Genomic DNA, 22,528 nt, shown 5'->3' on the forward strand with positions numbered 1-22,528 from the left:
AATGTAGGGGGGGGGGAGCGGAGGTCTCGACCCTATTAAGCTGGCATTTCAGGGTACTATTTTATGTATATATTTATAAGGAAAATTTGAAAGTTAGGGGGGGCTCGAGCACCCCCCTGCCCCTACCTGGCTACGCCCATGCTAAAGCCTCAATACTTAGGCTATTGTATAAATATTCAGGTTAGGTTAGGCTGATCTGCCGCAGCTACAGAATTGATTTATACATATATATATAAAATTAAAGTGCAAGCTGCGTAGGTTAGTCAAAACTTGTCAGATTTCAAATCGGTGTGCCAGGAACAAAAATGTAAGCTTCTCAATAATTCCCTAATTTATTCTCAATGTAACGCTTTGAATTCATACTGATATACCTATTTTTATTGCTTAGAGCAGATCTGTTCAATCAGTCTCAATATTTATAGGTTTCAGACGAAAGACGTTTAAAAAGGTTTCAGTTTGAAAATATTTTGAAAAGGGCTACCACCATGATTCAACAATTTGCAGGTTGTAGCAATCGTACAAAAGCAACATTTACCGTTGGTATGAACTCCTTGTGTCAAAAACAGCTGATTTGCTTTCCTTATGTATTTATATTCGTGCATTTAAATATATGTGGTTATAAGTTTGTACTTAACTTCTAACCAAGTGTGATAGGTTCATATGCTTTGAAAACCTATTGGGAAACTAAAATTTGAGAGTTGCTGGCGCAGAATTCTTTGTGGTTTGTGGTCGTAGTCGTTGTACTAAATTCAGGATTTTGGCAAAAAATTGTTTAGCAAAGACAGTGTTGCCACTTTGTGAGTAATTCCTCAAAACTTGAGGAATTTCGGGTGCGCTTGAGTATTTTTTTTGGATTTTTATTTTGAGGAATTTTTGAGGAATTTTCTCTAGATATTTTTGCAGATAACAAATGGAACCATGTTTTACACAATAGAGTTGTTAAATCGCTCTGCAAATTTTTGAACAAAAGCTTTATAAAGAGAACATTCTTCAACCTACTTTTCCGATTTCCCTCAAACTGCTTGTCAAACCTTCAAACCCCCTAACAAAGCAAAAATAGCTTTAAGGAAAGGGATATTTAGCTTGGTTTATCAAGTCCCTAGTGTGGTGTTTCTCGCTCTTAAGCACATCTGCATTTGCTGCTAAATATTCAAAATTTTATCGATATTTTTTTTTCATTCCACCGTTATATTTTCAACTTATGTAGTTTGAAATTGCAAAATCTCGGTAACGAATGGAGAGGCATTGTTCGATCATAAGGATATTCATATTGATTCTTCATTAGATCCAGAAAATTATGGGAAACAAGTTTTTGAATTAAAGGATTCTTCAGGTTCATATAAGTTTCCCAATTAAAAAAAAAAACAAGTAAGAAAGTCTAAGTTCGGGCGGAGCCGAACATTAAATACCCGGCGCAAGTATTAAAGATATGTTTTCCACCTTGCCGAAAGCTACCGCTACATGATAAGCCGGGGTGTATACATTTTAAGTAAATTAGCGTCCTTAAATTTCGACATATTGAAATTTCAAGCATTTCTGAAATTTATTGTTATATGAAAAGCGGCCGTAATTTAAGACCGATTTCAACAATTTTCAACGGTTTACTTTTTTGTGGCAAGCACAATAATCATACCGAGTTTGGTACAAATTGCTAGAACGGTTAGCGATATACATATATGTGATCATAAGTGGGCGGTGCCACATTTGGTATGCTGTACCAGGACCAACAAGTTTGGAAGAAATTTGTGCAGCGGTTACCAAGATATACACATGTAACCATAAGTGGGCGTGGCTACGCCCATTTGCCAAAATTTTAAAATATTCTTATTTTTCGTCTAAAACTCATTGTAAATATCAATTTTGAGTGAATAATCTTCAGTAGTTACTAAAATATCGCAGTTTTCCTATTTCTGAAAATTACCGTTATATTTATTTATTTATTTATTTATTTATTCAATAGTAATCTAGCTCAATAAAGTTGCTTACAGACTACATGGAGATAAAATACATCATACAATAAATCTAGCTTCATTTAACAATAGTTTGAAAGCGGGCTTAGACATAGAAAAATCTATGGCTAAAGAATTTGAGAGAACATTGAATTCCTTCAAAGCTCTAAAGATTGGAGCATTAGAAGCATAGAGAGTACGGACACGTTCAGTATAAAAAATATCTGAATTACGAAGGGTTCTGTTAGGAATATGGAAGCAAATGCATTCGAGTAAATACGGAGAATCAATCACGCCATTAATTATGTCAAAGACAAAGGTGAGCGAGAGAATTGTTCTCCTGCATTGAAGAGATTTCAAATTTATTAGCGCACATCTAGCTCTATATGGCGGAATTGGCTCGTCGAAATTCAATGATCGGAGCGCAAAGCGTAAAAACGTTTTTTGAACCCGCTCGAGCCTATTAATGTGGCACTCATAATAAGGTCTCCAAATAAAGCAAGCATATTCCAGCTTGGAACGTACAAGCGACGTGAACAACAGCTTTAACGTGTAGGGATCCGTGAAATCAGAGCTAAAACGGCGAATAAAAGCAAGCACTGAGTACGATTTGGCAATGGTGTAATTTAAGTGACTATGAAATAAAAATTTCGAGTCAAAGACTACACCTAAGTCAGTTAACTCATTACGAGTCGATAGTCGAGTACCATCAATATAGTATGAAGTAGGGGTTATACAATGAAGTTTGGAGAATGATAGGTGGAAACATTTGCTTATATTAAGCTGTAAGCCGTTGGTACGGCACCAAGCTGAGACATTATCCAAGTCAAACTGAATCTTGACGGAATCAGAGGAGTTTGCAATGGTGGAGAAGATCTTCAAATCATCAGCATATAAAAGAAATTTGGAATGCATAAAACACGACGATATGTCATTGATAAAAATGACAAAAAGCAAAGGGCCTAAAATGCTACCTTGTGGAACTCCAGAAGAAGCAATAAATGAGTTTGATAGCGCGTTGTCAACAACGACTACACATTTGCGATGATGCAGGTAGGATTTTAACCAACATAAAAATGTTGAGTGAAAACCTAAACTTGCTAATTTGGAAATCAAAAGTGAATGATCTACTCTATCGAAAGCTTTTGTGAAGTCGGCATATATAGTATCGACTTGAAGACGGTTGCTAAAAGCCGACATGCAATACTCAGAAAAAGTTGCTAAGTTAGTTACAGTAGATCTGCCGGACATAAAACCGTGCTGGTTATTGGAGATGAAATGCTTAACTGTAAAATATAACTTCTGCTTTACTATATATTCAAATAGCTTTGATACAGTTGATAACTTGGCAATGGGCCTGTAGTTGGCAACATCGTTTTTGTTACCACTTTTAAAAAGAGGGCTGATGAAGGTTTCCTTCCAGGCATCGATAAACTCGCCACACTCAAGTGATTTATTGAAAATTATTAAAAGTGGAGCCGCAAAAGCCAAACAGTTTTTAAGAAGTAAAGACGACAGGCCGTCAACATCAGTCTGCGAAGATGTTTTGATGTTCAAAATGCCCTCAACTACATCATCAAGAGATAAAGAGAGCTCTCCAAAATTAATAGGAGAATCTACAGTTGAAAAGCAACTCCTACAAGTTTCTGACTGTGTTACAAAATTTGCGCGGAAAAAATTAGCAAAAAGGTTGGCTGCCTCAGGTGGTGATGAAGCATGTGCCCCATTAAAAAAAACTTCTGACGGAATACTAGAGCAGGTTTTTTTTCGAATTGACATAGTTCCAAAAAGATTTTGGATTTACTTTAATATCTGATTCGAACTTACGAACGTATCTCCTCTGAAGATTTTTACCAAGCTGTTTGAACTCTCTAGAATAGTGAAGGTATTTGTCTCTATAAGCAGATGCTTTAGTGGATTTAAATTTTTTGTAGTACTTATTCCTCAAATTCTTTAGCTTCTTAAGTTCCTCTGTATACCAAGGAATCCTATAACATTTCTTTTTTCTTAGCGGTATATTATTCAAACAAATTTCATTAACTTTATTTTTAAAAACAGAATAAGAGTCAGCAACGTGAACTCTAGAAAGTAATGCACCCCAGTCTACATAAGAAATTTCTTGATTGACAACATCAAAATTGCAACGATTAAAACTGAAACTAGGAGCTTGATTATCCGTACAAATACTCTCATAGTTATAGAATTGAAGATCAAGAATAAGTGGAACGTGATGTAAACCGGGACACGAAACCGGATCAAGACACTTATTTAAAACAAAATTCATATTGTCGTTAATAAAAATTAGATCTAAAGTTCTAGCTAACTTATTAGAGAAGCTATTTATCTGAGCAAAATTAACGCTTAACAAATTATCAATAACATATGATTCCGAGAAACTGTTCACATTTTTTGGAAGTAAAGTGTCACCTATAAATGACCATTCCACATTCCGTAAATTAAAATCTCCGAGAATACAGAAATTAACACCATCGTGACTGCGAGCTATATCGACTATGTTGTCCACATGCGCTTTATAAAGTGAGTCCGCGCTAGACGGAGGAATGTATGAAGCGCAGATAAGTAATTTGGAGATGCCTTGTATCGAGACACAGAGTTGGTCTAAAAGGGAATCCGTATTGCTCAGACTCACAAACGATGAGCGAAACCGGCGGTGAACTGCAATGAGAACTCCTCCTCCTCTCGAGAGACCAGTTTTAGAATAGTCACGATCCTTGCGATATACAGTATACAAGTTGGAGTCAAAGAATTCACCGTCATTAAATTCCGAGGTCAACCATGTTTCAATAAGGACAAAGATATCATAATCCGTATGCGAGCTCATATTCAAAAGTGCGTTTGATTTTGTTCGCAGGCCGGAAACATTTTGAAAATAGATCTTGAGATGCTTCCAATGAAAATTTGCTGGAGCAAGAGCATCTAGGGATTTAGTTCTGGTGCATCGCCCTTTGGAAAAAACCGAAATGGTCGAATCTTAACGTTCGCAGGCCAGATATCAGCATTCAACAATTTATCATAGAAACACTCAGAAACTCCTAATTTAAAATTAACTTTTCTCAATTCATCAAGATTAGCATCCTTTTTTATAAGCAAGTAGCAGTTCAGAAATTTGGCATCAATATCAGCATGTTTGGATACGTAACTGATGATGTTCGCTGCTGTGACATTAGTAGAAAATGAGGCCACATGGAGCCACTTCTGTTGAGAAATAACACTTAATTCCTGGTTATTATTAGAACCAATAATTAAAGGCTTCGTAAGCTTTGGACGACGGCTATTAGACACCGTTTTCCATTCATTAGGATGCTGCGTAGAAGCAGGTGCTGGATTAACAGTGTTCGTATTCATCGGAACAGACTGTGTGGGAGTAGTACTAGTACCAAGTGAAGGCGTTGTCTTGGTAGAGCCATTACATAAATTAGGAGAAGCAGCTTGCTGGGTACATGACAAAAGAGAGGATGATGGCCCAAGCGTTGACACAGAAGAAGATGACAAAGCAATAGTTGAATTAATGAGAGCAGCACTATATGTAGGTGCTGATCGCATAACATCATGAGTAGCAGCAGCAGCCGACGGCTGAACCATGGATGTATTAGTGAGAGTAGCACTGCTGGTGACAGTTGATTGCGAAGCGTCACAGACAGGAACGAATGGAGAGGCAGCAGACGACGAAAAATTTTGTTCAGCAACGCAAGTGCGGCCAGCAGCAGCGATGTCAGTTTCACCAACACCTTTTGGTGATTTGTTAACACAGCTAAGCTTATCAAAAGCAGTTGTCACACAGGAGCGTAGGTCATTCAACTCAGACTTAAGAGAAGCAATCACATCATCCCGCGCATGCAGCGCGCGCTGCATAGAAATAAGATCAGAGTGCATGCTATCTATTTTGTGTGCTAGGTTTTGATTTTCCTCACGCTGAGCAGCGACAGAATTCAGCATACGTACATTGTCGGAACGAAGAGAGACGATAATCTTGTACAGAGAACTCAACGTTATTTGTTGCTGCTGATTTTTAGCTTCACTTTGATTGTTGGCAGATTGTTTTTGCGAATTTGTTGACTTCGAGTTAGCACCTTTGAGCGAGTCGGAATCTTTCGCAATTTGAAGAAACGGAGCAGATTTTTCATTCGATTTTGGTACTTGACCAGCAATTGCATTCTTGTTGCACTGAGAAACAAAATTGTTGGGAGAATTAAACGATTCGCCCGTGCAAGCAACGACGACACTATCATTTAAAACCGTGATAGGAGGCGGCGTACAAAGGGATTTGCGGCGATCAACAGCGCATTCTTTGCAGTGGAAAGGCTTGTCTGTATTACGCAGAAACTCAGCGTCGGCTGGTAGAATATTTACACAAGACAGATGAAAAAAATCATTGCAATTAACACATTGAATTTTATGCTGCTGCGATCGCTCGACTTTTTGCCCACATAGACACGGCATTTTTTTAATTAGAACTAATAGATTTGATAAGAGTCACTATCTCACGAACTTCAAATCACAAAGTTTACAAAGCCATAGGCATAAAAAAGTAAACAGCTTAACAGTTTTAGCACACAGAGAGCGATCAAAAACACGTCCGCACGTAACGAAAGTGATTTCTGATCATTTATGTATACATTTGTCTATATCTATCTCGATTCGTTTTGCCTGTTACAAACAACCGTTATGTGAACAAAGTTATAATACCCTTGTGCACAAGTGCGCTCGGGTATAATAAATAAAATAAAATAAAAATTATATCTGCAACACTAATATAGCCTTTTTCTAATGCTTAAGTAGAACGTATATTTAGTAGTTTAAAAATGTGTAGGACTGACTTGAGGACCAGACTGAGCACTCATGTAGTTGCAGCAATATTATACACAAACCAAGACATAAAAAATAACGCTGATACTTTGTTTGAACAGCAAAAACAAATGTACCAATTGAATTGGAGAATGTAATTACTTTTTATACTAAGAACCTGTAAATAGTATGCAGTACACAATACTCATATCTATAAAAAGAAAATTTTGTGTAATTTGCTCCGATTTTAAGGATTTTTCATTTGTTTTTGAGGAATTAGGTAATTTTTTTGTCGCAACACTAAGCAAAGCCCAATAATAGACTTGCAAGAACTGCAAGTGGAGTCGCACCAAGCAGTCCTGAAATACACAAAAGTAGATCAGGAATTTATGACACATTGGAAGTGGAGCACACCACCGTCTGGCCGGAGAAGACCCTAACCGACTTTGTACCAAAGCAATGGCGTTCGATGGCATTGAACAATAAAATGTGGTTGGAACAGATCTGTAAACTTTGCGGAAGATTTAAGTTTCGTACAATCATTTTGTTTACTATGCTTTACCCCGCACTCAAAAGTTTTAATCTTTATTTTTAGCTTTATAATATTGCAATATCAGGACATGAAGGCAATGAATATGTATCAATGTAGTCTTGGGAATACTATAACAATATGCAACGAAAATATCTGGAATCGATAACAGATTCAGCCTCAGAAAAAAAAATTAACTTTTAAGTTTGCGAGCACACCTATGTTTTATATATGGATGTTTCCAGCGGAAGGTCCACCACGACAAAAAAAATAAAAGTTTTATTTCTAACGTATTTACGGGCCGATTTGTCTGCTTTTTAAAATATATACTGGCTATGTAAGAAGAATAATGTTTGCATAAATTGGTCTTCCTAAGTGGTGCCAAGGTCGAGATATTTCGAAAAACCGTATTTATGGTCCGATTTGGTTCGAATTTGGCGCATGGGGTTGAAACATAATAAATCATAGATTTCTAATAAATTGACCCTGAATTGGCGCTGATGTCAAAATATAAAGTATATTCTACCTAAAATACATGTTTTATTTGCGTTGAAAATTCATTTAAAAGCAATATTAACAAAAATATAACGATGGAAATTTATGTCACGTGACGAACCGTCACGTCACGTTTCACACTTGGTGTTGTAAAAGAGAATTGAAACAATTTGCATTAATTCAAAAAACTCTAAAAACAACTAGAATTGCTCCAAATCATATCAAAATCAGTTTCATCAAAATATCCATCCACAATTCGCAGAGTTTTGCGATTTTGTAAGAAAAGAAAAAATTACTTCCATTTTTTGTCACGTAACGAACCTCTCTTTAAATGCTTATATTTCAGGACCAAGCAGTTCGATTGATTTAATTTTTCGGTTAAATATAGAAAATATAGTATACTAGCTTATACCCGCGGGTTTCACCCCGCGCTTTTATACAAATATGAAAAATAATTTAATGATGTTAGATTTTATATATGTACCCATTTCGTTATAGCTCGTTATTTTTTAAGCGAGTTAAGGTATTTAGGCCGTTTAAAACTATGAAGTTATAAAATCTCGCTAGGCATACCTAAGATACCAATCCCTCTAAGTTTACCTTAAAAGGGTTCCGGGTATACGACGCGTGAACGTGTAACCTTCTTGGAGGTGCCACGGCGGGTTCTAATATTTCCAACTCAAATTTAGTAACCTGGCCTTGATAAAATACCACTTCTCATTACTGTAGCAAATGCTTCAAGAGAGCTTTAGGTTATAAGGCCGAACCCGGCTCTACCTTTTCCATTTAATGAAATTTATTCTGTCAGTACGGCACTTATAAAATATATCTCCATAACAAATTTAAAATACTTCGAGAGATTTTCTATCCTTCCAGAGATATGCATCAAGAAGTTTTTAGTATGTATGGGAGGCCTCCTTTTTTAATAACTCACATTTTTTCCATGAGCAATTGATACATTTTGCACAACTCCATACCAAGTTCCAGTATTCTTCCACAAACACTTCCAGGGATATGTGGCAAGAAAAAGTAAATTTGTACTGGAAGTGCCACGCCCCTTTTTCTTATAACCCTAATCTTCTTCCATGAATTTACAATTGATTTTACATACCCCAGTACCAAGTCCCAGTACTCTACCATGATCACCTCTAGAGATAAGCAGTATAAAACAGTAAAGGAACCATGTCCCCTTTTCGAATAACGCAAATATTTCTCCATGAGTATGGAATTAATTTTGTATACACATCTCGGTGCCAAGTTCCAGTCCTCTGCAATAAACACCTCCAGAGATATGCAGTATAGAAAAATCAATTTGCATTGGAGTTGCCACACCAGCTTTTCCAATAACTCTCATTTTTCTCCATGATGGTATTAGTTTCACATACATACATACATATGTATTTCCATACCAAGCTTGAGTGCTTTACCCCAAACATTTGAAGAGATATGCAATATGAAACTTTCAGTCACTATGGGAGGTGCTAGGCGTCTTTTCCAAAAGCGTCCATTTTTCTCCGTGAATATGAACATGATTTCACACAGTGTTGGGAAACTGTTATTTTGATTAACGATTAAAATGTTAATCGCGTTTGACGATTAAAATTAATTAGTCGTAATCAACTGTACGATTAATGATAACATTTTTTAATCGTTAATCGCTGGCTGCGATTACATTTAATTAATTTAAAACATTAATCGTTAATCCAATTAAAAATAAAATCTGATTAATTTGTCGAGTTTATCCGAGTTTGAAACCAAACACCAGTTATAGCAATTATTTTGTGTTTTACGCTTATAAAAAGCACATAGCATAAAAAAATTATAATTATTGTTATTAGTAATACATAAACTGGGAACTTTTACAAAACCTAGTTTGTAAAACGTTTGTTGGTATATATCTTAATGAAAATGCACACTAAATTGCTTAGATTGATGAGGAAGCCCGACTTAGCCATACCAGATTAACTTGCTTTGTGTGCACAGGGAAATTCCAGCATAACTTAATTAATCACCAAACCTACTTGATCAAATTAAGAGTTAATGATAAAAAATTAATTTTTTAATCGTGGTTACGATTAACTGTTTAGCCAGATTAAAATTAATCATGATTAACTGTAATCAGTTTGAATTTAATCGAATTAACTAACTAAAACATCAATCGATTAATGCCATCATTGATTTCACATACATATCACTATTCCAAGTTTCAGTTCTCTCCCACAAATACTTTCAGAGATATGTATGTAATATGAAAATTCCAATTTATATGGGAGGGGCCTTGAGTTATCGGACTTACTTTCAGTCTAAGACCATCCTTCCGAAATCCGTAGTAAGTGTACTAAATTTCGTTCTGATCGGAAAACCTGTTAAGCAAGTAACCTATTTTTCAATCCATAGTCCAGTCATAAACCATCTTTGAACAAAAGTTCACTTTCAAACAGTTGGCAATTCTTAAAAAAGTAGCTTATTTTCCAGTCTAGATCATAAGCTATCTGTGTGCAAACTTTCATGCAAATCAGTTCAGTCATTTACGCGTATTAATTTAATTACACTTTCCTAATACGTGATAACTCTTAAAATAGTAGCCTATTTTCTAACATAGGTCATAAGCTATCTCTGTGCGAAATGTCATGTAAATCTGTTCAGTCGTTTCCGCGTATTAATGTAATTAAAATTTTTTTAACAGGTGGCAACTTTTCCAAAAAATTAGCCAATTTTCCACTGTAGGTCATAAGCTATCTGCGCGCAAAATTTGATGCAAATCCTTTCAGACTTTTCCGCGTATTAATTTAATTAAACTTTTTAGCAAGTGGTAACTCTTAAAAAAAGTAGCCTTTTTTTCAACCTAGCTCATAAACTATCTGTGTGAAAACTTCCATGCAAATCAGTTCACTCATTTCCGCGTATTAATTAAATTAACCATTTCTAACAGGTGGCAACTCTTAAAAAAGTAGCCTACTTTCTAACCTAGGTCATAAGCTATCTGTGTGCAAAATTTCATGCAAATCCGTTAAGTCGTCTCCGCGTATTAATATAATTAAACTTTTTTAACAGGTGGCAACTCTTCCAAAAAATTAGCCTATTTTTCAGTGTAGGTCATAAGCTATCTTCTTGTAAAATTTCAGGCAAATCCATTCAGTCATTTCCGCGTATTAATTTAACAGGTGGCAACTCTTAAGAACAGTAGCCTATTTTCCAATCTAGGTCATAAGCTATCTGTTTGCAAATTTTCATTAAAATCAATTCAGTTGTTCCCGTATATTAAATAAATTAAACTTTTTTAACAGGTGGAAACTCTTAAAAAAATAACCTATTAACCAATCTGGCCCATAAGCTATCTGCGTACCAAATTTCATGCACATCAGTTCAGTCGCTTCCGCGTGATGATTTCCCAAACATCCAAACATACAAACTTTCACATTTATAATATTAGTAAGATAATTACGTGCTATACAATGGCCCAAAAAAGTTAAAGAAAACAAATGGTATTCCTTTTTTGTATCACATTGAAATCGTACGACTGTCACGTGCGCCACCATGGGAATGCCCATATCATTTTATTCGTATTCTCTTAATAAATCGATTAATATAAGTGTAATTCATTTTCATCAATTGCTTCAAAAGTTAGACGAGGAATAAACATGAAATAGATAGAAAACAAAATAATAAGCTGTGTGCAAATTACGCTGTTCAAGTTGTAAACTTTGAGCACAGATTTTGAAAGTTGAACTCATTTAATTGGGACGTTCTAAATTCAATGGCATGGCCCGTAATCTGGTAAAGATTGGCTACAGTTTTCGAGATAACGGTACTTGAAAATATGATTAAATTTTAACTATTTTATAAATAACTCCCTCAGTTTTGAAGTTATTTTACTCAAATTTTGCACATAAGAGTTTTTTAATATTACCTTAATTATTCCTTAAAATTATCGAAATAGGTTCACATTAACATATAGCTCCAGGAATGGAATGGAATAAAAATTACGCTCAAATTTGCAGAATATATTAGCTTTAAAAGTTGGTTTATTCTGAAAGCACACCTCTTGTTAAAGAATCAAATTATTCGTAATTGTTTGTAGAATACAATACATACTTAAAAAGTTCTCAAAATTAAATGCTTCAAAAACTATACGCGATAAACCGAAAATTTTGAAAATTGTTAAATATGGAGTTACAGACTTGGAGTTACATTGCCATTAAGCGGGTTTTTGGGTCCTTTTTTTATCACAAATGCAAAAGAATATTAGACCTCTAATGATAGCTTCATGGTTAGTCCTTTTATTAAAACAAGAAAAAGGATAGGTGTGAAAAAAAAATAAACCTAATGAGTAATAAAATTATAGTAAAATAAGAAAAACACGATTTTCTTACAATAAGAACTAAAAGGAAAATAAAATATTTATTGATTTAAAGATACGTTAAATAAGGATATGAAGTTCCCTAATTTGATGTTATTTAACCTTTTAGACTAGCTTGAAATAGGATTAAAGTAATTGGCACGTAGTCATAGTCGAAATTAGGTCCACTGAAAAGTTAGTTGCAGTTATTTTTTACAGGCATCCCATGAGAAACATACAGCACCCCATTGGTAGAGGGCTTCGGGTGCACGAATTTGTTGTAACATCAGGAGTTGAAGATTTGATCTAGCTGCTAGTCTCTTAAAATTTCCTCCAATAACGTCGTAAGCAGATTTCCCATGTGAACTTGCAACAAAGTTCAAATCTGCCATTTCCTTGAAGGGATTTTCATGATTTCAGACCTTTAGTAAAGTTAATATCATTTATTCATATTGTTTTTGTTTTTTACCACACCTTTCCTCTTTCAAAAATATACAATTTCATAAAATTTCAATGTCCATTTATCATATTGCTCGAGCGTTAGACGATCTAGAGTCCATACGCATTAATATCCCATTACGCCCATTTGGGTACTTAAAGTTGACATTATAGACAATGTTTTTATGTAAAAAATAAATTTTTTTTTAAATGCTATAATCAAAAGGAAAAATGTTTGTTTATTTTTTTTTTTGTTTTTTATACGTGGCATATTAAAATACTTTTTTCCATTAAGTTCCGTTAAAAGCTTTCCAAGATACAGCACTTTAAAGAAAGGTACGTATGACATTTCCTTAAAATTTAAGTTCCGTTTAAATAGGTAACCCTACGTCATATCGGCAAAATATGCTGCACGTACACTTATGTCACCTAGACCTTCAATCTCTTCAACTTTCATCTAAATACTGAGAGGTCGCGCACAGTGGTGGCCGTGTCGACATGAAATGCCTATAAACATAAGCATAAACACAAAAAACGATAGAGACAAAGATAAAGATGGGGAATGTGATAAAGATAAAAAAGGAAATATAACTTGATAATGCGCGATATGTTTTGTTATGGTATGTGATGTGATGTTATGTAATATTATGTTATGTTATGTAGTGCTATGTAGTATTATGCTATGCTAAGTACTAAGTTAAACTCCCCTCCACTTAACCCATCCCAACTAATGTTGTTTTACCTCAACTCACCAACTCAACTCACATCAACTCCCCTTAGCTATAGCGGTTGCATTTCAACCGCTGGGCGAACACTAGCATAAATAAATTACAATAGTATGTTTTACAATTTATTTACCATTTGGTTTTACATAGCTATATGTAAACGTATTTAGAATGCTGTACTTATATTAATATTTTGTCCATGTTAGGAGCTATTAGATTTAGTGTCTGTAAGCAGACTTTGTATGCATTTGGTATGAAATGTTGAATTACTAGATGAACTCTGAAATGACGTTAATTACCTTGATCATCAAGTAATTACCACAAGGGCACTTCAATAAACAGCGTCATGCACATTTTGTGTAATTCTAGGTATACATACATATGTATATGTAAATACTTTTGCTAACAAATGCACACGGCAATGTTCGTCTAATCAAATTTCAAATTTTAATTGTTAGTACATGTAATAGCATTAGTGCGTAGTATTTGACCCAAAATAATTAATACTTAGATTATATTTTAATTAAAAAACATAAATTGATTACTGTTAAATTGGTCAAAATTCAATTAGCGTCAAAAGCAGTTAGATAAGCTAGAGCAGGATTTAATTATAATTAACATGTACTTACTCAAGTAAATATAAATTGTTTCAGCTATTAGAAAGTCTTAATTTAGGGGCCTTGCCATAAGCAGCTTGTTGTGATTTCGATTGAAACCCTTATGAGCTTTTATAGCTACATATGTACATTTGTAAGTATGTATTTCAGATTTCTTCTTAACTTGTGGATTCGTTAGTCAAACGCTACTTGCGATAAGAAAAGTAATTATTGAATTACATGCATTAAGTGAAAATAGGTTTCAAAATTAATTTTGTTATAAAATACATAAAGTAAAACAATTGAGTGATTCACAACGGTGTCGTAAGTGTCGTATTGTTGTATGTCGTAAGCTTTAAAAGCTTAAATAAATGTTTAGAGAACTTGAAACGACGACCAATTATTTTTTTACCTTGCGAAAATTTATAATATGACTTTGACGGAACTTTGCGAACCCCCTTAATATATTTTTTAGGCGTTTAAAGTTTACGACATACAACAATACGACACTTGCGACACCGTTGTGAATACCCCAAATGTAAATTCATAGAGCGGCACACAATTTATTCAATATAATGCATACAGTGGAAGTGTAAAACAACCTAGCGAACAATTAGGTTTGATTTGCATTTGAGAATGATTTGAAATCTAGGTAATTACTCAAATGGCAAATGATTTGATGTTGATTATGGCTTTCTCAATAAAAAAGAGGAGTTTGATCTCCATTTGAGAATATAGTTAATTCTCAAATCAATTTCAAAGGTTATTTATCAAATGTACTTCAAGTGAGGAAATAAAAAATATTATATGGAAGGTATATTTTGAGTGCCAATAAATTTGTTTTGAAGGGCTGCAGCAAGGAATTCTGGCTGGCTATCGTCACCCCATGTAAACATCATATTCATTTCAACTTTATTCTTACAATTTTTGATTTAACTGTGCACTTTTATTTCTCGTTTGACAATTCACCATTTTAGAGATGGACAATTCTTAGCCAAATGTATCGACCATATTTCTTCAAATCAATCTCAAATGTACAATGCAAACCTCGTTTTCAATTTCAGAATAATTTAAGAAAAACATTTGATATCAAACTGAGAAATGATTTTTTCTAAAACGTTTGAAACTGTGTTTGCTGGAGAGTTAAATCCGGATCTATGTATAATAAATACCATTGGATACATAAATAACAGAGTTCGAAGACTTTTGTCTTATTGTTTGTTTAATTTAAGCACATCGTTTCTTGTAAAGCAGAATTGCTAAAGCACGTAAAGATTTTGAGATATCCTAACCTCAAATATTGCTAAAACCGATAGGGGTATTCTCTGAGTCTTACAAAGCCCTTGCACGGTGCACAGATTGCACGGCAAAAACCTGTTTTCGTAGGGGACAGCTTTGCAAACCGTGCAATCCGTGCACCGTGCAAGGGCTTTGCAAGAATCAGAGAAAACCCCTGAAGTGTTTCTCTCAGGTTGTAAAATTTTGTTGAACTGTGTAGTTTAAGTTTAGAAAATGAGCTTCATTTATTATGAAAATGTACAGAGAAATATCTTAAATTTAAGAAAATTTAAGATTCTACCATATTTTTGCCTACAAATTTTTCTATTATTAATTCCAATCTGCACTGCATTCTAAAAGTGAGTGTTTTCACAGTTGTTTCTTTATTTATGACACCTTAGCATCTTTGAAATCCCTGAAAGACACTTTTTTTAAATGAAAGAAATGGAGAGCAGTATATATTTCACTGAAAAGTGGCGCAATTAGTTGTTATTAATACCGCGACATATTAAAAAAAAAGTAAGTGCACCTGGGCCAACACTGGAGAAGTGAAACTTACGTTACATATCTATTTTGTCTCATACATACATATGTAGATATGTAGATACATAGTACATACATCTGCTTTTGCTTAAGCAATAAACGTGAATTTTGTATCTTGTACAAAAACCCAATTTGTTAATACCATTGGAGATTAGGGCATTCGTGAGAAGTAAGTAAAAGATTATCTTAAAGAATCGGCTCCCCCATTGATCCCCGCTGCCGGAATCACGAGGATTTCCGGCGCCTAAATTGCCCCGCTCGAATAGGCTCTATCACCTTTTATTTTATTGCGGTAGGTACTCAAACTTCGCACAAAATCAGGTTTTGCCGTTCTATAAATTCCTATAAGTGACCATTCAGTCAAGGTGCAGAGATGTTACATTCAGGGATATTAGTCGAGACTTCTAGTTTTAATATAAGCCTAATATCGCCTTTTGTTTATTTGCCAAAGCTTCTAAAATATTGCAAAAAACGCCATTTTTTGACACTTTGACCTCGGTATTCTCAAAATATTGAGCTGACGGAAACTTTGTACTCACGGATTCGTAATCAGCACGGAAAAGACAATCAAAATCAACTTTAACGTTTGAAGCAACAAAATGTTTTCCCATTTTTGTTCCCTTGTGTAATAAATTTCAAAACAAGGTGCCAAGTAGAAGCAGTTATTAATTTTTTACAGTTATATGGTAATAGTCTTCATCTTTTTCTCTTCGGTATTTAGTTTCCAAGCTTTCAATGTATCTACCGTATTTTTTTATATCTACTAGGCGAAGAACATTGTTAAAAAGTAATTGTTCTTTAAAAGGATATATTAAAAAAACTAAAAACAATCTTTTCTTAATTTTACATATGTATACTAAAATATGTATGAAGTGAAGCATTTGACAAAGTTATGGCTATGGCGTTGTGGACCTATGGTAACTGGACCTTTGCCTAAATTTTTACTCTTGTCGTTTTTATTATTAAATTCAGTTATGTACCTAGTTTTGTGCTTATAATCAAATAAATACATAAAAATAAATCAAATAAATAACAGAGCTTTAAATAAGAACAAAGCCTTCTCTTATAAAGTTCCGTTAAAAACATCCTAAAAATTCCCATTTTTCTGTATTTCAGGGATGGTTTGTCGCACTCAGCGCTTAAGGAGTCAGACACAAAGAGACTGGAAATCCTTCGTAATATCACCGATCTACTAGGGCGTACATTTTCATCGCAATTCGTGTTTCCAGTGCTAGGCCATGAAGATGGCACAAATAACTTTCGACATATGGGCGAACTTTGGCGGCATTGGCTGCCATCGGAGGCATTGCATACGTTCGAAAAAGGTGAGTACTAAGTTTATATATAAACTGGCCAAAGCTCGCTTGCGACGGATAAGAACTTGGGCTAATGTAAAAATAGCGGTTTGTAAAAAATTCTTAGTTTAGGTTGAGCATTGCCGATGGTTCTATTTCCACCTATTCTTCTTATTCTATATCCTTGTATTCTTCTATGATCTTGCAGTTTCGATTTTGGTCTCATTGGTCAATCTCTAATCTTATGTCATGTAAGCCAATACAAGTTCCTTATAAAGAAACTTTTACAGGAGTGCTAAGAATCCTCGCAGGTCTATAGGACATTGGCTAAACGAGTCGTGTGATCTCTTGAATCTATTTTAAATGAAGCCATTGATATATCTACCATGTTCTCAATTTGCCACTCTTACAATCCGCGCCTGACTGCCACAGGAGAAAAGACTCCTTTGTTCTATCTAGGGTTTTGATCAAGATTTCGTTATGCCTCCTAATGGCAAATACTCCTTCTCGATAAACCCGTGACGTGGTGATGTGCCCAGAAAAACTGAATGACCAGAGATTACTTATTAAAATATATTTGTGCTTAACATTAATATAAAAGACAAAAATAGGAACAACTTGCAAAATCTGTAGAAAATCACAAGAGAAGCATAAAGAAAAACATAAGAATAATATATTGATTAAACTATAACTGAGTAGATAGCGAGCCTCAGACGAAAAATGTATAACTTTGGATATAACATAGCATTTTAACGAAAATAAAAATACAAAACACGCTTGAAGTTGCTTACATTCAAACTATTACGAACATGAGATGGAATCGAGTACGAATAGCATTGACAAAAATAGGCTTGCAGATGGTAAGTAATTGTAGTCGGGTGTAATCAATTCCGTAGGGTGCGCAGACTTCGGGAAATATAATTTTTCAAACAGCTAGCTAGGTTTCTTATCCACGATAAAGCGAAATAGAAAAATACAATTTATAGCTTTCAGGTATTCAGAAATACCGCACCCCAAGAGCACTGATTTCCATTCAGATATATGGTCGTATTTCGCTAAGCGAAAAATATACCGCGTAACGTAATTGAGCACCACATCAATATAATGATAATAAACATCGTCTTAAAAAACATTTAATGTAAATTATTATTAACATTTATCTTTCTAGCTCCACAGCTCAAAAACTCTTTGTCGGATGGCATTTGCTCACAGATTTTTTTTTTGCAGAAAATTTCATGCCCTAATTTCCCAAAAAAAATTAATACCGAAAAATCGAATTGAAACCGAAAAATATGTCCCGTGCTATTTATATGGGAAATCAAATGTTTGAAAGAGCTATGCCTGTGATGCACTTGAAATTCTTTTTTAAACGGCATAATTTTTTTTATTTTCTATGAAGTATCAGATGCACAGGTATCAAAGAGAAAAAATTTATATCGCTTAAAAGTGAAACAACCTAATATATATACATCCATGTGCATACGTAAATGTAAGTTTATTACAGTAGATCATACTTGCGGTAACTATGTAAGTGACCTGCTACCTATTCTAAGTGTTTGTCCAATCTATTCTAATTCATTTCACCCAGATCTTATCCAAGCTTATCCAGTTCTTATAAACATGGTGCACCCTTATTGATTCCATCTATTAAGGCTTGTTTCGAGACGCTGTCAAATAAATCAAGAAAGACTCCCATAGCTTTTTTGTCATCCCACTAAATCCATCTAACGATGCTGTGCAGGGTAGTATTGACCAGAGTGTCCAGATTTAAAAAAAAATATAGAATTATAGATTTTATAAAAATATAGAAAACTGAGTTTTCCACGATAATTTTGCGTGATAAAATTGACTTAAGAAGCATATTAAAAGACTGTCAAAAATGTTTAATCGCCCTAATCGAAGAACTTTTGAAACGATTACCTAGTCAATTAAATACTTTTAAAAAAGCTTTGATTCTGTCACCATAAAAGAGGGCGAGTTTCAGGGACCTACCAAATTACTATTTGACATTGAAGGAAAGAAAAGCAGCGGAAACTGAATATTTAAATCTTTTAACTTTCCCATGGAGTAACTCTTCTCAGGACCATTCCATCTGACTCTGAAGAATTTTGGATAATTGCTTACGGAGTGAAAGCCGCCGCCGTAGATAAAGTAAATGTTGAAGTATGGCTGTCAAAAGAAAGTGGTTAAAGAAAGCCGACTACCATACCTAAACAAAAGCGTTGAGGGTTTTCTGACGCCTAGCGTTAACGCCGAAGTGCAATACCTAAACAAAACCGGCAACACTACTTCAAATGAAGAAATAACACCAACAATAAGGATATGTTTGTTTGTGTGAACTACGAAAATGACAGTTTCGCGGTTTTTTGCAGCCAACTTCACTTCCTAACGCCCTGTCAAAATCGGATTTTCTAACCGCTAAGCGTTGATGCCGCGTTATTTCGGTATGCTTCGTACAAATTGTATGGGCATGAGAATTTTTCGATAGTCAGATGGCAGTTACAGGCGAAAATATTTTTTGGAAGGTTGCTACCTGTTTGAAAATTTTAATTTAATTTAATTATTAAATACTAGCAAATACCCGGCGTGTTTCGCTACGCCTTTAAAGTATTTTAGTTTTGTTACTCCCTCTCAACTATGAAATATATATATAAATATAAAATATTAGTTTATAATGCAGTACATATTTGTATAGTAGGCAAATTTTTCAAATTAGATAAATATACGGTATTTGAATACTGAATTAATATACGTTTGAGAAAAGGATGCGATAGTAGACTCCAGTTATAAGATTATAAATTAAATTTCCAAGAGAAAGTCGGTTCTTTACATATTTTCTAATTACTTTCGAAAACATATGTATTAACTAACACCCATACTCAAAAAAAAAAAATAAAAAAGGAACAGTCCAGCGCCTTCGTCTTGGTCTGCAGGCTGTATCGGAGATACACCCGCTAAATTTAAACGTAGAATACGTGGTATGGTTAAGAGCATATCCAAGTCAAAAACGAAAGCACAAACTAAGAAAAAAATATCGATAACAAAAGCGATAATAAAATCGATAACAAAATCGATAAAAATATCGATAACAAAATCGTTAACTAAATCGATTAAAAATCGATTACAAAATCTATCGAAAAATCGATTACAAAATCGGTAACAAAATCGATTCCAAAGTCAATAACAAAATTGATAACAAAATCTATCAAAAACTCCATTACAAAATCGGTAATAAATTCGATAAAAAAATCGATAAAACTATTGATAACAAAAGCGATGGCAATATCGATAGCAAAATCGGTAAAAAAACCGATAAAAATACCGACAACAAAAGCGATAACAATATCTATAGAAAAATCGATAAAAATATTGATGACAAAAGCGACAAAAATATCGATAACAAAAGCGATAACAATATCGATAGAAAAATTGTTAAAACAATCAAGAAAAATATCGATAACTAAACCGATAAATAATCAATAATAAAATCAATAACAGAATCGATTACAAAATCGATAACAAAATCGATAAAAATATCGATCATTATATCGATAAGTTCCGAAAATATCGATAGCAAAATCAATAACAACATCGATACAAATTTCGATAACAAAATCGGTGAAAATATCGGTAACAAAACCAATAAAAATATCGATGGCAAAATCGATTAAAATATCGGCAACAAAATCTATAAAAATATCGATAACAAAATCGATAACAAAATCGATAAAAATATCGATAACAAAACCAAACAGATCCACATTAACTGAAACTTTCATATGTACGTATATATGCATTTACATATCGTCGTCTCAGAAAACGGATGTCGAATGTTACAAAACACGGTTTTGAGAAAATTGACTTTGAAGTTTATGGTCGAATTAATCCGAAACTGTACGGTAGATTTTTGTAACTTTAGAAGGAGACGTAGCTGGTGTTATTAGTTTTGATTTCCCATATTTTTACATTTAATATCTCTTAACGTTAATGAGAAAATTTACTTTTCATTCCGTATACATTTGTCGTAAGTAGCGTTTACTCACCACTTTGTTTTGTCCACAGAACATACGACAATAGTAAAGTATCTATTTCAACGACGATGGTATAATTTGATGAAAAAAACAGACATATTTATTAAATAATGATTACTTATTAGAAAAAACGTAATCATGTATTTAATAAAAAAAATCTGTACATCTCTTATGCTGTAAATATGTTACGAACATACGTTTTCTTTATATAAAAACAAAAAACAATACTTAAATTCAGTCTTTTGTACATTTTTATCTCTTTCATTTCATTGGAGACTCAGTGCAAGCTAAAATTTAAAAATTTAAAATTTTAAAATTAGTTACTTAGTTAATTTTCAATTTTAATTGTATCGTTATAGTAGAGGACCATCCAATTGTCGTAAGTTCAAAGTTTTGCGATACATACGACAAATGTTTTATGATTAAAAAAAGATTACATTTGTATGGGAATTTGTCGTATGTGCCACATACGACAAACGTTTTATGATTAAAAAAAAGGTACGTTTGTATGGGAATTTGTCGTATGTGACGCATTTTCAGCACATACAACAAAAGGCATACCCAATCATTAATAACGGGTGATTTTTTAAGAGCTTGATAACTTTTTTTTTAAAAAAAATGCATAAAATTTGCAAAATCTCATCGGTTCTTTATTTGAAACGTTAGATTGGTCCATGACATTTACTTTTTGAAGATAATTTCATTTAAATGTTGACCGCGGCTGCGTCTTAGGTGGTCCATTCGGAAAGTCCAATTTTGGGCAACTTTTTCGAGCATTTCGGCCGGAATAGCCCGAATTTCTTCGGAAATGTTGTCTTCCAAAGCTGGAATAGTTGCTGGCTTATTTCTGTAGACTTTAGACTTGACGTAGCCCCACAAAAAATAGTCTAAAGGCGTCAAATCGCATGATCTTGGTGGCCAACTTACCGGTCCATTTCTTGAGATGAATTGTTCTCCGAAGTTTTCCCTCAAAATGGCCATAGAATCGCGAGCTGTGTGGCATGTAGCGCCATCTTGTTGAAACCACATGTCAACCAAGTTCAGTTCTTCCATTTTTGGCAACAAAAAGTTTGTTAGCATCGAACGATAGCGATCGCCATTCACCGTAACGTTGCGTCCAACAGCATCTTTGAAAAAATACGGTCCAATGATTCCACCAGCGTACAAACCACACCAAACAGTGCATTTTTCGGGATGCATGGGCAGTTCTTGAACGGCTTCTGGTTGCTCTTCACTCCAAATGCGGCAATTTTGCTTATTTACGAAGCCATTCAACCAGAAATGAGCCTCATCGCTGAACAAAATTTGTCGATAAAAAAGCGGATTTTCTGCCAACTTTTCTAGGGCCCATTCACTGAAAATTCGACGTTGTGGCAGATCGTTCGGCTTCAGTTCTTGCACGAGCTGTATTTTATACGGTTTTACACCAAGATCTTTGCGTAAAATCTTCCATGTGGTCGAATAACACAAACCCAATTGCTGCGAACGGCGACGAATCGACATT

At 34.2% G+C, this 22,528-nt stretch overlaps 1 protein-coding gene across 1 annotated transcript in view; it reads left to right on the forward strand.

Annotated features, from left to right (window-relative positions):
• LOC118746563 (sphingomyelinase phosphodiesterase D-like) overlaps window positions 1-22,528 on the forward strand; it is a 282,083-nt gene that overhangs the window by 160,849 nt on the left and 98,706 nt on the right. The window contains exon 4 of the mRNA XM_036480406.1: window positions 16,815-17,023. Within this exon, the coding sequence (XP_036336299.1) occupies window positions 16,815-17,023 (209 nt within the window). The remainder of the gene's footprint in view (window positions 1-16,814; window positions 17,024-22,528) is intronic.

This window comes from Rhagoletis pomonella, unplaced genomic scaffold (assembly GCF_013731165.1).
Source record: "Rhagoletis pomonella isolate Grant_MI unplaced genomic scaffold, Rhpom_1.0 Rhpom_scaffold_00010, whole genome shotgun sequence".
NCBI lineage: Eukaryota > Metazoa > Arthropoda > Insecta > Diptera > Tephritidae > Rhagoletis > Rhagoletis pomonella.